Raw genomic sequence first — 16,694 nt, 5'->3', positions numbered from 1 at the left:
ACGGGATGGAATGAGATTTCATGATGAACAAGTTCTGAGGAGGAAATTGGCGGGGATTCGTTGCTGGAAAGCTTGAGCGGTTAAGATTCGCCAGAATCGAGTGCAAAGGTACGAAAGAGTTTGCCAAATTTCAATTAAGAAAATGTGTGGCTTTGATCGAAGCTTCGGGGTTTGTATGGTAAGGTAAGGTTGGAACATTGCTTGGGATAAAGTGAACTGAGATGAGGTATTCCTAACAGCTAGTTTATGTATATAGCGAAAGGTTTCATTTATGCTATCAAGAAAGAATAGATAGTCACTACATACATTTGTCTTCTTTTCAAAAGTTATGGCATCTACACATCTTTTTACGCTTTATCCGAGAATTATTTAACTGATCAGTCATACCTCACAACATCAATGCATTTACCAACCAGCCTTTAACCATTTCTTGACCGTTCTGATCTCCCAAAGATGTGCCTGTTGAATGAACAATGGTTCAGCTGCAATATCTAAAATACCATAGGAATCCCAATGATGACCTGCGCCAGAGATGAGGTATTCAGGGTGTAGATCGGAGGAAATCCGGGGGCTGGGTGCATAGTGGGAATGGTAACAGAGGTCAAGCCATACGTCATTGTCTAGCATGATGTTAGTGTCAGATAGAGATTGGATTATCGGAGGCAGAAAAAGATGCCTAGGTTTTATTGAGCTTGGAAATTACTTACCTCCGTCAATGAAAGCTAGACGATCAGCAGAGAAGTTGTATCCACCATATTGGTTCCATAAGGTGAGATTGACGACTGGTGGAATAGAATTGTATTCTCCTGGTGGAAATGCCCAGTTACACCATTGTTGTCTTATCCGAGTTTAGTATGTTGCCAATGCTAGAAAGGAGGTAATTACTTACGTGTAGTCTGGTTGGAGAACGCGAGAAATCAGTGATGGGCCGGTCTCGGGTGCTGCTTGATAGGCGCCAAGTTCAAGGCATGCTTTGGACAATAGTCAGTATATACCGAATTGGAGATTTTATAGGCAGTCACGTACTGGTATAGAGATATGAACGACCTGCTCCATTTGTAACGTCGGCGTAGTATGTCTCATTTTGGGTGCCAAAACAGGAGGTGCTATCAATAGGCTCGCCATCGCACAGTGGAATAAGGACACGCTTGATATAATTGGCATAATTTCCAAGATTTGTCCATGGCTCACCTCCTGTATAGTTTGAGAGGGCGTAATCGATCTCTGTGACCGTTTGGGGAGCATCTACGTTCGTGACGTTCGAGCAAAATTCCCAGAAATCATTTGAAGTATACAACGGACTCCAGTTGAGTTCTTGCCATGTACTTGTGGGATAATTCATTGGTCCGCCAACTGTATCAAGTTAGCTGCAATAAACTCCAGATATACTTGGGGTTATTCCTACGGGGAAATGCAATAGTCATGGCAAAGTCTCTATGGTCTGTCAAAGCCTCAAGTCCGAACAATGATTTGAACTCTCTGATCGCACGTGTGTTGTTGACAGATATAAGGGCGTCAAATTTATCGATGATGCCGTTAATACTTGATATACAGTCTTGAGGAGCTAATCTCTGAATTGGATTGTACCTAGGCACAAAGTTAGTAACAGATACCATGTATGAAAGGATCAGCTGGTATTTGCTAACCATTCTGGATATCCCACAACAGTCTTGACAGGAGCGCTCGCAGCAATACCACCAAAGAAAATGTCTGGATAAATCCTAACGAACGATATTAGCTCCATTGCACTGCGTCCATGTCTACCATCCAAGCAGTCGGTAGCCTTAGGAAGGCTCCAAATCTTCGCGGGTGTTGATAGAATTTACTTTACTGATAGAGCAGTCTGACCGCCGGCCAAAGAGCCTCCATAGAGTATCCATTTAGTGCCCGGTGCAGTGATAGTAGCATTGAGACCAGACAATGATACATGTTGTGCGAAGTATGCATTATCCGCAACGGCTGGAATCAAGTCTGTTAGATTCAGTCTGGCAGAATATGTAGCAGATCAGACGAACTTTGTTGATTGGTCAAGTATGCCAAATTATCTGTTGTGCTGGTGTTGAACGGCCAGCTCTTGCCATAGTACCGATTCTCAAGAATAATTCCAAGACCATTTGTAGCTTCCATCAATATTTGGATGACTAGAAGATGGTCAGTAGACCGACCCAGTCACACTTTTTAAAACATACTCCCAGTTTGAAGGTTGCTGAATCTGTTCTGGCCATTGGTTTCTCCTCCGATGTAGAGATAGACCGGTCCCCCAGGTTTATAGTACGTCGCATCGTACCAATATCGTTGCTTGAAAGTAGCATTTGTGTGTGGAGCATACGCTGGATCATTTGGGAAATGATCAATCTACACATCAAAATCAGAACTTGCCAACGAAGAGAAGCTTGAAACTCCAACGCACTGGCTGATCTATGGTATGAGCCGTGTAAGCCGAAGTATCCCTCCTAGCAAGCGATATCGTCGACTCTCTAACAGTCCCGACTTTTGTCAATATAGACGCACATGTTGAACCAATGAGCCCAGTAACTACACTGTTCAGAAGTAAATTGCACCTCATTCTCTAAAACGTGAAGTAAGAACGAGAGATAAAGATTATGGAATTGACATGAAATCATTTACTTATCACGCATCATATATGCTATACTATAGTCTGCAGAAAGGATAGTACCTTGCATACTGACTATACTTAATCAGGAAGCTGCGATGAAGTGCGGTCTAGCAAAGTCGTGCTTTCTCCACGTATTTCTTCATCACGATTCACCACACGCTCATCCACGATTGCGAGTAGAACGCCAAGCCGGTTGGGGAAGTTTCTATCTCGGAGTATAAATCAAGTAGCCTTTCATTGGTGCCGTCATTGAACTTCGCATCAGAATACTGCTATTCGCCGGCATAGATGATAGATGATAAGCATTTGAGTTTCTGGGGTCGACGTAGAAGAAGAAAAAGGCCCAAATTGATCAACTACCCCAACAAATTCTATAATAAATCAATCACGAATAAAAGTATGAGAGTTGATAGCTTTAAACAAACCCTTGAGAAGCCTTCAGTAACAACACCATTTGAAGTTTTAATTCTTTCAATTAATATACCTTTTTCAAAGTATGAGGAGAGGTCTTTTGATAAGCATTTTCTAGGGCTTTGGGGGAGGTACGTTGGCTTAGTCATCAACATCAATTTCAAGAGGGTTTTGCCAGTGGTCAATCCCAGTCTGTTTTCTCTCCCATAAGATAGAGTGTATCTGTATCTGACGATACGTATGCCATGTGAAAAGCCTCTTCTCGATGTCCTCTCATCTATTTCCAGTGCAATATTGATATCATTACTCTCAGAACTCGGAGAATGATAAGGATGTCCTGGAGATACTCACAACACATTGTTCAAATGATGGCTCATGGACATACCTAGTACATGTAACGATCCCAGACCATTAGTTGCGAACTATACGTCCACATTTATTCCTTATCACCGAATTCATGATTGGGTCACAGGTTATACATTCCCATTCGGGTCGTGTTTTCCTTGAGATGAAGACGGCGTGAGTCACTGTATTCACGTCGACGATAGACACTGTCGAGGTAAAAGTAGTTATTGATATATACACGGGGTACATATCTGTTAGATTCAAAGTTATACATCATCACATTGCATTTGAACATTTCGTTAATCATGCTAGTCTTGTGGTTGCAAATTGGTGCGGTAATCTTTGGTTTATACGCAGTGTGGAGGATACAGTGGAAGTATTGGACAGCTCGACGGGACGAAACGGTACGGTACCTCTGAAGCTGAATAATGCCTCTCTTCTCACCTTGGTTCTTGTTTCGCGAGGTGTTCTGTTATCCCAAAGTCTTCTGAGCAATTAACAGTTTTAATTGCTCAAGACTACATTCATCACTCACTCACCCATGTCACATTACGAGAATATATCCTCAATGTTCATCATCATCATCACACAACGTAGCCAAGTTTCATTGTCACTCTCCTTTTCTGCGTGCCTATCTTAGGTCTATATTCTAACCAATTCCACAAGTCCAATTTCAATGACGAGAAAATATCGAACCGTGCCAATCCTCCAAGCATCACTCCTCTATCAGATTTCGACTGGCGTACCACCGAACCCCTCAAACTGCGACCTTTCAAACCAGTATACCACATGACAATGGGTACAAAACTCACTCTGAATGCTGCTACCCATTCATTCTAAACTTCCCGTGCTTACAAAACAAAGGTATTCAATCATGTCCTGAATCTGAACTCATAGAAATGGACTGGACATACCTTGTCCGCCTCACTGTCCGCACCAACGTGATCAAAGAGCACACCTCTAAAGCACTCCAGGCCCTCCCATCATCCCATGCTGCGATCCAGGAATTCTACACGTACTTAATCGCCAACTACCTCCCTACTCGCTTTCCCACTATCTACTCTCTTCATCCTACATATCTTTTGAATAGAGCAACAGGCCATCACATTCCTCTCACTCCTTCCTCTCCTATCGAAGGTCTCCGAACCTTAGGCACAAATGTCGACACCGACTTTCTCCTTCTGGTTCCATCACCCGACGGCGACGGTTATATCTTAGGAGGATTCATTACATGCTTCCCAGCCGGATTTGATACTCAAACGCTGCTCGGTAAGAAAATAAGGGACATTCACAAGCCCGTACCAAAGTACAAAGAGAAGCTGGAGACTAGTATGTATCGAAGTTTCGATCGATTGGAAGTTGGGAAAATAATCAAGAGAGTCAATGTAAGTCTCTCCCCACCAATTCCTGAGACTACTAGGAACAGGTAAGTAACCGTATGACACAGTGGTCGATCACTACCCACTCGCGCTTATTTGTAGCGAGTGGAAATCATCTGTATGAAGACGAAGAGGCGAAGACAGAAGAGTTTGATATCGAAGATGTAAGCTCCTCCTTGTTTCTGTCGTATCATTTCTTCCACAAGATTAATAATTTTAGACGAACCTCCGCTGTGAACGTCAACTAGTACATCGGCTTCCACAAACTAAAGCCTTGGTGTTCTCGTTCAAAGCTTATCTCACACCAATTACCCAAATCAAAGAAGAAGGCTTGGGAGAGGAGCTGGCAGAGGCTATCGATGGTTTGAAAAAGGGAAATGTACCGGAGATACATTACTACAAGAAAGGTGTCATTTGGGGAGAGAAAATCAAGGAGTATTTGAGAAGTTAGGAACCGTGACACGTGAAATTGAACGATCAGTCTCGCCTCATATCGAGGCGTCAGAATCGTTCTAGATCATGACTGTTGGAAGTATCTCAACCAAAATCCATTTTCGATCTTTCTTAAATGAACAAAGACTCAACTTGTTACTTGGAGATTAATAGGTTCATGGTCAATTGTTGATTTAGAACTTGAGAATCTTCAAACCCAGTCTAAACAATCTCAAATTATTGGTTGATTTCAAGTACCTATTGTTTCATTTGGGGGGGGGGGTTACTTTAAAAATTGTGCCACGACTGCCCCCTCTCGCCAGTAATCATGGCAAAGGCAATCATTATCAGTCAGATTCGCTCCTGAATCACCAAACGAAGTCTGGACAATCGATCCGGCTTGACCATTGAAATCTGGAAGAGTTCTTACCACATCGGGACAGGGGAAGGAGAGCATGAGAACCTTGGTCTCTTGAGGAATATACCAGATCATGAATGATAATTAACGCTGACGACGACGTAGTCTAGTGCAATAGATCGCTGCATACTGAAAGACATACGAAGAGGTGACATCAAGGAACAAGCTATCTATCTGGTACTCGTGCTGCCAGAAAGTATGCCACACTCCTCTCACCGACACGTTCCATAAGTCAGTAAATTACAAGATAATTGATGGACCATATATAGTGGAATGTTGCATACTTTCTGGCCGCGCGAGTAGGGCGAGGGGAATACACATGGTTATGTCACTTTAGAGAACACGTAAGTGCAAGAACATAAAACTACATCTTGAAGCAAATTGGAAATGAATGCAGTTCATATTAAATTTTCGATTTATGCTATCTGAATTTAAGGTATCTATCGAGGTGAAAATTGTATCAAAGTGTGCTGACCGATTGTCATCGACACCAATCGAGCAAAGGTGATGAGTGCCTTCTAGAGAACGAGATCGTGCGCCGATTACAAATAGTTATGGGACATTTGTATACTCACGCATCAAGCCATTGACATTGCCAATAAAGAAAGTTGATATGATTTAGAAGAATGTAGCCTCAGCTGATTCCCAACCTTTCAGAAAAGTCTAAACGACATCTCAAAGTCAGGCGCCCAGCAACGGGTTATAAGTATTCTTCGCACAGCGCGAAAACATCTCGTTTTATTGAAGAAATCGAGTGCCGTTAAGTAATGTTTTAGAAGCTGGCGTGGTTTTGCAAGGCAAGGGAAGAAGGGAAACGATGGATGAGAGGGTAAGAAAAATAAAGAAATTACACGCCGGATCAATGAGCAGTATTTACCGTATAGCTGCTGTGCCCATACCATTTCTCTACCTATTGCACCTTTGTATGTATATTGGTTTCGTATTGGCGAAACTGAGTATGGGCAGACGGTCTTTGATCGTATTTATCGAAGGAGGCACCCGCATTGATTTGCGAGTTATGAATACTGCATTGTCTATGCTTCAATAGACCGCAAGAGTATGATGCATACTCGAGATCAAAGAATTATTCTGGAGGTATTTCAAGGTCGAATGGAAATGTTACCAAAAAGGTTGGTTGTTGTTGGGGTAAAGAAGATTAGGGAAAGAAAAAAATCTGCGATCAATTCATAGCTCTTCACTAGCGTCTGCGGTAACCGAGGAGCTATGACCACCAAGAAACCCTTCGAGCCCTTCTCTTCCCTTTCCATTTCAATGATGAGAAGATTAAACTTCCATTGGTATTGAGATATTTTTTCATTGGATCCTTTCAAGAGAGCCTCTTCAACTTCGAAAATTGCCAAGAATACCGATGAATGTGGTCTTCTTTCATTCAATTGTGGGACGTACCTGAAATGCTGCAGACTTTGATTGCGTCTGTCGTATTACCATTCAGTCGTATGTGTAGTACGATGTAGGTAGTCCATTATTGCGGTATGAAAACGTTATGCGGCTCGGCCACCAACAGTATCATCTCTCCTGGATCTTGCAGGGTGACGACGACCATGTGCCATGTGAGGAAGGTATGAGGCAATATATCTCTGCAGAGGAATATAATTTCTTCTAGAAGCCACACAGGACTTTCCAATTGAAAGGGAGAATGGCGCCATATTGCCCCCGTGAGTCTCATGCATTTTCCATTACGTTTTGATTCCTCTACCCGGAGCCCAAAAGCCTCGAGGTTTCGCTCAGCTTTTGCTTGTCATTTGAGTACCACGACTCCCTCGGTTGGCTCTGAATGTCTGAACATCTGAATGGAATTCAACGAATTCCATGATTGGATAGGCGTTTCGAAACATGGAGCGCATAGCAACATTAAATATATGCATAGTACCACATGATTTGAGAGATTAAGGAGAATTTACTGTACGACTTGGCTTGGGAGATTGAGGCTAAGACTGTATTTGGAGAGTTTTATCCCTTTTTCATTCTATTTCGTGACGTTGCAGGACATACCTAGGTACACCTCGTCGTGCTCGCTCCATGTGGATCGAACATATAAATATATATTTCCCCGCATTATCAGATTCGATTTCCTCTCTATTTTGAAATGTCTCACCTGTTTCGAATTCACCCATTTAAACCAGTGTGTATCATCACGCAATAAGGTGCAATTCACTCATTCCAGGCGCAGTTAGCTCAGGTTAAACAAAGAAATCTTGCGGTTATATTTTCATTGGACTCTGACAACCACATAAATACTATCCTTTGATCCAAGTCCTCCTCGAACAGGCAAATTCTCAAATACTGAATTCATTTCATATCTCGAGCATCTCTAATCATCAAAATGGCCGCTTTGCCTCAATACCTTGCCGAAGAAGAGCTTCGTCGTGCTTCGTCATCCTCTATCCGGTCAGCCAACCTCTCTCACGGCCGTGGCGGCGCTGGTAAGCTCTTTTTCGTTCACTTTGACGCTTTACTTTATTGACGTATTCATCTAGGTAACATTGGCACTTCTCCTCATGATGATGAGCCTCTCGGACTCAACACACCTACTCTTAAAAGCGACATCTATACCACCGGTCGGGGAGGAAGTGGAAATATGGCCAAGAACACAGACCCCGAATTGGCTAGGCGGGTAAGTTTTTAATCTATTTGATCAAAACATGTGTACTTAATGCTAAAACAAGGTAGGCGCAAGACGTCGTTGGGTAGGTAGAGTTACAAAACTGAAATCAAGCAATGCTCAATTCTAACCGAGATGCTTTAGTAATCCAAGGAGAGAATCTTCTTCATCGAGTCACGTCGGTCGGGGCGGAGCAGCAAATGTTTTCAAACCAAGCGACGCCGAGATCACCGCAGCGCGCAAGGATACCAAATGGGATAATGCAATCTCAGACGAGGATGAGCTTGATTACAGCAAGCCGGATAACAAGCTTGAACCACAGAAAGGTCTAGCAGACAAGGGAAAGGCATGGTTGAAGGAAAGGATAGGCAAGGCTTAAACGATTTAATGGAGTCTTAGGCACGGGATGGAATGATACCAGGCGTCGGTGGATTTGATCAAGTTTGGGAGACATGAGGTGCCCTTCATCGATGGTAGATATTGCACAGTTTGAGCATCGTCATGTGGCAGATGACTGCGGCTTTGCTTTACCAACACAAGGTTTCCGGAGTCAACGGTTAGACGCGGCTTCTAATATGATTGCAATAAACACATAGGCCCTCTGACCAATCGATACGTTGATGCCGGTACTTGACAGACTTATTCCTTGACTATTGCGAAGATTAGCCACACCGAGGATGTTTGTGGACGGCAAATGTTGCATCATGTTGGTGGCTGTTTTGGGGGCTATGCAAGAACATGCATTCTCACGACATCATCTATCTCACTTGCGAAATCACCATATGCTTGTTTGATGGAAAGTGATAGTGAATTCTTTGATGATACTTGTTAGGTAGTGTCTGTCGCGCGGCACAGTTGAGACTATTGCCATGGTCATACTTCTTCACTGGCAACGTATTTGATCATTGGCATCGATTCTTACAAAACCGGTTTGAACGTGCGTCGTCTGCGGCAAAGGATAGATAGCTTCTCGCCTAGCATTCAAATGGTGACCTACGAACACATAATATGAGAAGTAAATTGAACACCCGCAATATGTTCAATCCCGTTCAAAATTACACACCCGGGCCGAAACTTTACATTATATTCGACAATCTATATAGTCATTTAAGCTTAAAGTCTGTAGACCGTTTTTAATACCCCTATGCAAAATTGAGAATCAAAATGTTCTCTTGTGTTCTAATGTACAGATTAATCTTGCAAATCTCGTGCTAGGTACTTCGAGGCACAGCAGCAAAGCATTGTGGTGTGCATTGCACATGTTGTTTTAGAGCCCTTGCACCTCAGAGGATAGATATATAGGGGGGATCTTTTCCGAACCTCTCTCTTTCAAGGGCCTCAGAATTTCCCGATAGCATGCTATCGATATAATGTACAGAACAATATGATTGTGTAACGTCTATAAAATTTGTATTTATATAATCTATAGGACAGTGTGATTGTTTGACATGGATACAACATATGGAATAATGTGATTGTCTATAATATCAATACAATATACTCGTATGGAGCAATATGATTGTATAATAGGTGCCGATTCCAATGTACAGAACTATTTTTATATCCCTACAAGAAGGATTAATCAAATGATCTAGTTGTAGATACAAAAACCTCGTCATAATGATTCGATTTTCTCGCAGACTCTACAATGAAACACCATGAATGATAATGCGGCGATGGAATCCCCAGAAGCATCAATTTTCACTCGCGATGCGTAATTTTAGATTCCCTACTAGTACATACTTACATACCTCCTTCCCGAAAAGCATTATTGTGAGATTGATACACATGTAAAATCTTTTGGTTGCAGATAGTTGATACCCAGTAAGCACAATGCGACGCTCTACTTATCCCAGCACCCTTCCCTCGGATACGTACCGATGCCTCGGGGTTGGCGAGCTCCTAACATGTATAGATTACATGATCGATGCATGCATGAATATGTACTCCGTAGAAAAATAGTAAGCATGTACTTATGTAAATTTGTTTCTACTTCTATCAGACAGAAGGGGAAATACGATGGCATGCAGCTTATGAAACTGTGATGCCGGGTTGTGGCAAGGAGGCACATGAAAGGATGTGATGTCCGTACATGGAAAAATAAGACCACTTTTTGAGTGGAGGTCCTCGGGGTAACACGGCAGCCGTTGGAGATGAGGGGAAATACCATCTGGAAAGAAAAAAGTTGTTGGGTTGTACGGGGTAGACGGTGGGATGGGGGGATGGGAGGATGGAGGGGGCAAAGGTGTGATTTCATTGGATGTTATGGTGAAGGAGATAAAGTCCGGATCAATTAGAACGTAAGGAAGATTTATCGTGTCTAGGTAGATACTGTATCAAATGATAGTTTGAATTGTCGTTTAACTCATCTGAAGTTGAAAGAAACTAAATGCTGTAAGAGTATCTTAGCGATGTTGCTACGCACCCCTGAATTGCTAATTTTCGGATTTCTGCAGCATCTCCGAAGAACTACCTAGTCTGGTTGAGCGGATGTGCTTCCGTTTGTTTATTAATTTGCCGCATTTATTCCTTCAAGTGGTCGAAAATCACAAAACGAGATATAAATCCATAAGTAACGTCACATAATCCTGTCAGCTAATCCGATAAACCCCACAGTGACTTACTCAGTTGCGGACACTTGGGCCAGCTCTAGGCTTTGTATTGATAGGTATGCTGGATATCCTTGACCTTGTCTTCACTCAAGTCAAGAAGGACACAAGCCTCAAGGTTTCCCATCCTGGGTTGGCCGAAAAAGCATTCCCCGGCTGCCCGCAATATGCCAATAAAAAGCCCCTCCAAATCATAGCCGCATATTCATTATCTTACCTACCTGGGTGAGGTTTGGGACCCCAAGCACAATTTCGTTCGATCTCACGAATTTCCAACACATGCAAGAACGTTCCGTTGGGTATGATGTTCAAGTGCTTACTAGAGCTTGATCATAGTATGGCGTATAGCCGGACCATGATTATGGATTAGCTCTGGACCATGGCACTTCTGGTCATGGAGAATTTCTCTTCTAAGCCTTTAGTCACGAGGACGCAACTCACATTTAACCAAACAGGATGATGTAAGGCTCCTTGTCATTGAACCTCGTCGTGCCACTCTAACGAGACCTAGTATCTATTACTAAACCCTGATCCTAATGCTTGCATCTACGGTACTTTACCAAACCAACGGTAAACATCTTCCTGGCAGCTTCGCTATCTATACCAATCGGACTCTCCTATTCTTGTTAGCATATCATCATCCTTGATAGATGAGCATGGGGTAGAAAGAAGTGTATGCCGAGCTCATCAAGGTCTGATCACAAACGATCTTCGAGGGTAAACGCGATCGGGATTTTGAAGAGATAGAAAATTGAAGGAGTAGCTTATTGAGCTTGAGCTGTATCTTTGGTTAATAATACACCTCTGTTAATTCCGCGATCCTAAGTCGACGGCTCTATCAATATAACCTCCTACACAATACTAAATCATCCTTCACGGTACTTGGTGAGATCCAGGTGGAAGCGAGCAGGAATCAACCAGGAGAGGTATCTATGGTATAATCCAGCAATCAATATAAATCAGTGATACGAGAGGTCTCTAAAAATGATCCGTGTGAATGATTTTGGGGGAGGGGCTTAAAACCTATCACTTCTCAGCATGGCGTATTGTTGTATGCAACCTAAACTCCTGCCGCTTCACTGCCGCCGCACATCTCTCTTTTAAGACGGCCCAGCTGCTCCCAGCTTCCCAATTCCCAAACTGTCAAACGCTCGTGCATATGCCGGGTTGCACATTTCCTACATCTTGCTACCTTCTACGATCACCGGAATAGATCTATCAATGTATTCCAACTTTTGATTCATGCTTAAGGATGCCAAGTATGCATGTACGCCGCCGCAAAGACAAGCGATACTTACTTTGACCAGACGAGCTTCAGGGGGTAATTCGGTTTGAAATTTGTGACGGCTGCATTGTAACACCACTCATGATCAACCCAGCAATTTGGGCTCCGGTGCCTTTTGGGTTCCCATCGGATTTTCCTCCTTTAGAAACTGCTGGGGTGGAAGGAAATAGGATGGATGATATGACATGATAATGTCAAGTAACGAGAATCCAATGATATCGATACTTACAACCATATGATGTTACCGTTAGGGTTGTGAGATGACAAACAGACCATGTTATATTTTGAACCAGTTGTTTCTTTTTGTATCAATTGTTATATCAAGGATGATAATGAGCGTTTTGAACTATACAGATTAGCTTATATTATAACTTCGGATTATACAGGAATCCAATGATGTAACATTCCTATGTTTTGAAGGGTTGGTTTTGTTGGATTAGATGATGTTGTATGATTGATCACGATATGACTATCAAATTGAACTTGTAAACTTATTTACTATATCCTGATGGCCGAATTGTTCTAATTTGATGAGTTTCCATGCACTTCCAATCAGAGTTGTATGAATATCCACGATGTATATAAGAATTGCTTACAACATTGCTCGTTAAGTAGTTCCCCTAAATCAATACTCTTCTAGTGTCTATCCCTAAGGTAGTCCAGTGATTTTTGTGTCGTCAAATGATGAAGAAATGCGAAATACGAAATACGAAAGCCAGAAGTACTTTTGGTCAATATATATTTTAAGCCAATTAACTATTTAGGTGCTGTGTAAACAGATATGTATACCCAGGTACCTAGTTAAGCCCTATAAATGACGGTGCCCAACTCAAATAAACACCGCTGTTAGATAGCAGCAACTTAGGTTCCGGGAGATCAACGATTTTCAAAACTCAAATTGATACTGTACTCGTGGTAAGAATGAAGAGGCTTGAACCAGAATTTCCAGAATCCATATGCGATTGTGTATTTCCATTCCAAGCCTTTCTACCTGCTGTCAAATTGGACCACCAAATCTAGCATTAGTTCTAGATTCACTAGCTAGTAAGGCAGTGGATAGTGGGCAGTAAGTAGTGGGCACTCACCTCACTCTATCAGACCTAATTACCCCTTCATCTGCCGAACGCCCCTCAAAGACCCCTAATCAAGTTTTAAGACACAACAGAAAATTTGTTGACATGGTGTCCTAGGTATCTGATGCTATCCACCTATTACGGCATTATCACATTATCCCATCCGTTTGACAACCTTTAAAGACTCTGTAAAGGGCATAGGAAACTTGAGAAGAAGACAGGAACCAGGGCATTTCTACGGAAGATGTCTGGCTGTGGGTAGTCTTTGGATTCTCTGACCACACAATCATCTTGGAGCTACCATACGACAAGGCTGGGTAGAGTCCATTCAGTCAATAGAGGCATTTGTCCTCTCTGAAGAAGAGATTCCTCTGAAGACTGTGAAGAAAGGAAGGAAGACATCCGACCATCCATACCTTGTCCAACCTCTCTCTACTTCTGCCAGTCCCCCAACCCCCCAATCCCACACGATCGACGAAATTCCAGTTCCCAGTGCCAGTGCCCACATACCTATGTCCGTATATAGTACTCTACATACATACATAATACATAATACACACCTACATACATACATCACTTTTAGCGTGCAACGCTGCACTGAGCTAGGAGGTATCCTATCGTGGTTCCGCGCTTTTAAGATTATCCTTTTACAACCAGGATCATCTTCAAGGTTATTCCTTTTAACCCAAAACCTTCAGACGGACTTTTCGCTACCGGATTATTTGAAGCTACATCCATTATCATCACCATCTCATAGAAGTACATATCTAAACCGTTTACCTCATCCATCATTCACATCTTCATATATACATGCACATCTATACTGTTCCATACCCATACCTTCTCTGCACGTCTATACAGCATCATAAAGAATTTAGGATACGCAAATATTGAGAAAGAAGTATTAATTCAGGGCTAGGCTGTCATTGACGACGGCCAAATAAAAATTATATATTAATCATGAATACTACAGCATATGCTTCACCACCTCGCGATATGCATCCTCGATCAACCATGCCAAGTCTTCACGATACAACATATCGACCTGGCCCACCTCATCAGGGAGCGCCGTACTCGATGCCACAAACAATGGCATCTCAACATTCCACCATTTCGGCCTACGAACAATATAACAATTCTCTGCCTGTTTCTCGTCCTCCTCCTCCAGAGCATTTGCCATCCTCAGAGGCCGTGTCGTCATTTTCTATTGGGCTTCCAGGTCAAGAACCATCACCTCGGTCTATTACTGTAGATGGGAGAAAATATACGTATGTTTTGATTTTGGATCGAATTCTCCCCCTCATTTAGGTCAGGGGTGGCATATCAAGCTTCGATTGTGTTATCGGGGCGAGCGTCGCTGATTGATTTTCTAGTTTGGAAGTTCAACAGCAACCAAAACGAGCTCGAATGTGTGGATTTGGAGACAAGGTAAGAATCAAAGAATTTAATGAGAATTCGTCTTCTCATGTGGTCTCGTTCTCGATCATAATTAACCATATCTAGGATCGTCGGCCTATCACTCCTCCTCCATGCGTCAAACTTAGTATAACAGAGATTGCCACTGGGAAAGAGGTAGACGTCAAGTGAGTTCCAACACCATACATCTATACAACCATGCTAATGTCTAAATAGCAACATCGAACATGGAATGTTTGTGCTTAACGTAGACTTATGGTCAGCGGATGGCGATCGACCAGTCAATCTTGTCCGCCACTCGCAAACTTCTCCATCGATCTCAGCCACAGTTCCAGTATCGTATACACAAATACAAGGAGGTGCAGCTGCATATTCGAGTCTACTTCCCGGACAAAGTCAACGAGAACCCACCAGCCCAACGTATGGTAATGCGCCACCTTACCAGGGAGCTGGTTTCAGTCCGTTTCCGGGCCCTCCACAAGTGAGCGCATACTCACAGCAACAACCCGGACAACAGTCGGGTTACGGTGGAAATCCCAACTACCCATCTCCAAATGGATATCAAGTACCACCTCAACAGTCGAACTATTATTATCCTCAACGTATGAACCCTTACTAGATTTGATGACTACGAATGTAAAAATGTGTACTGATCAACTTATCATAGCATCTCAATCCGTCCCAAGCCACAATAATCAAGATCCTTACCCCTCTCGTCCTTTCACCCCACAAGATATCGGATTAGGTCGCATACCCATAAGCCAGACAAATCCCCCACAAGGAATGTTCACACGAAACCTTATTGGCAGTTTGTCGGCTTCTGCATTTCGTCTTACAGACCCGGATGACCGAATCGGGATCTGGTTTGTGCTTCAAGACCTTTCCGTCCGAACCGAAGGTGATTTCCGGTAAGCTATCTATCTACCTAGTCATTCCTTAGTACGTCCTGTACTAATGTTAAAGCAGCCTTCGATTTTCATTCGTCAATGTTGGTGTGCCTTCAGCACCACAAAATAACGCCAACTCATCGTGTTCCGTTAACACTGGCAAGGCCCCTGTTCTTGCTTCATGTTTCTCGGAGGTGTTTAAAGTTTACTCCGCAAAGAAATTCCCTGGTGTGGTAGAAAGTACGCCATTAAGCAAATGTTTTGCTACACAAGGTATGACATACCCCTCCTTCTAAAGCTCAAAGAATTGATTCTAATGGCATTAAAAGGCATCAAAATCCCAATCCGAAAGGATGGAAAGGATGGACCAGGAAAAGGAGGCAAAGATGGTAGCCGAGGCGATGACGACGATGACTATTAGAAGATTGACCTCCGTCTGGTCTTACGCCTTCGACAAAATTTCTCTTCAGAAACTACGCGCATATACGACAACATTTCCTGGGGCCAATCGAAGCGCCGTGCACTATTTATTCCAAAATTTTACTGTTATTACACCAACGTTTGTTCGAATCCAGGATCCCCAGCGCGAGTTTTTTCTTAGTCTAATTTGAAGAACATGAGCCGAGTTCCGAAGAGAAAGGGAGGATAAAAAGAAATTACCATCAGGCGTTACATTTTATGGCAAAGATGCATATATCCGTTTTCCGTGTTGTGTTGTATTGTGTTTTTTCTGCTGGAAAAGACTCGAATTGGCTTGGATACAGGGACGGAGTACGGCGTGACGATACAGGCATGGGATTTGTTTGAATGTTGGTCGATTTATAACTGGAATTTAGTTTGTCCAAGCTTCGGAGAGAAGTGAGGAGTCGGTATACCTACAACTAAATAGGTATATCTTGATGTATAGAACAGCCTTTATGGTATATTACATATTCACTTCGTACATTCCCAGGCGTTTCTATGCATACCTATCTACCTACCTACCTATCCACCTACCTACCTATGCAAATTGACAATTGCTTGCGAAGTCTTAAAGTTCTAAGGGGTCATAATAATAGACTGAACAGTTTTGTGCAACTATCCTCTACCCTGATCAGGGTGATGCGACATGTGGTGACGGCTCTTTGTTAAATCCAATCTCTCGTATCGTCCTTCGAACTAGCGAGAGGGGGCCAAGAGGGAGAGGGGAGAAATCGATC

At 42.8% G+C, this 16,694-nt stretch overlaps 4 protein-coding genes across 4 annotated transcripts; 3 read left to right on the top strand and 1 right to left on the bottom strand.

Moving 5' to 3' along the window:
- Positions 1-405: 405 nt before the first annotated feature.
- On the bottom strand, positions 406-2,566 carry EAF01_000276 (uncharacterized protein; the record flags this gene model as incomplete). Its single annotated transcript, XM_038908526.1, has 10 exons — positions 406-620; positions 708-838; positions 890-971; positions 1,027-1,353; positions 1,406-1,587; positions 1,647-1,721; positions 1,827-1,959; positions 2,016-2,141; positions 2,190-2,355; positions 2,411-2,566. The coding sequence occupies 10 exons, from the start codon at positions 2,564-2,566 to the stop codon at positions 406-408; spliced, it is 1,593 nt and encodes a 530-aa protein (XP_038775432.1).
- Positions 2,567-3,678: 1,112 nt separating this feature from the next.
- Positions 3,679-5,203, top strand: EAF01_000275 (uncharacterized protein; the record flags this gene model as incomplete). The annotated part of the gene is made up of 5 exons (XM_038908525.1): positions 3,679-3,777; positions 4,040-4,172; positions 4,238-4,758; positions 4,821-4,916; positions 4,973-5,203. 5 exons carry the CDS (start codon positions 3,679-3,681, stop codon positions 5,201-5,203), a joined length of 1,080 nt encoding a protein of 359 aa, XP_038775431.1.
- Positions 5,204-7,946: 2,743 nt separating this feature from the next.
- EAF01_000274 (uncharacterized protein) lies at positions 7,947-8,604 on the top strand (the record flags this gene model as incomplete). The annotated part of the gene is made up of 4 exons (XM_038908524.1): positions 7,947-8,046; positions 8,101-8,237; positions 8,294-8,310; positions 8,370-8,604. The coding sequence occupies 4 exons, from the start codon at positions 7,947-7,949 to the stop codon at positions 8,602-8,604; spliced, it is 489 nt and encodes a 162-aa protein (XP_038775430.1).
- A 5,548-nt stretch (positions 8,605-14,152) lies between these two features.
- On the top strand, positions 14,153-15,916 carry EAF01_000273 (uncharacterized protein; the record flags this gene model as incomplete). Its single annotated transcript, XM_038908523.1, has 7 exons — positions 14,153-14,460; positions 14,566-14,620; positions 14,696-14,775; positions 14,825-15,210; positions 15,276-15,516; positions 15,575-15,768; positions 15,825-15,916. 7 exons carry the CDS (start codon positions 14,153-14,155, stop codon positions 15,914-15,916), a joined length of 1,356 nt encoding a protein of 451 aa, XP_038775429.1.
- Between the last annotated feature and the right edge of the window lie 778 nt (positions 15,917-16,694).

This window comes from Botrytis porri (assembly GCF_014898465.1).
Source record: "Botrytis porri strain MUCL 3234 chromosome Unknown BPOR_001, whole genome shotgun sequence".
Classification (NCBI taxonomy): Eukaryota; Fungi; Ascomycota; class Leotiomycetes; order Helotiales; family Sclerotiniaceae; genus Botrytis; species Botrytis porri.
The sequence above is the reverse complement of the archived record's forward strand: the minus strand, read 5'-3'. Positions and strand labels throughout refer to the sequence as shown.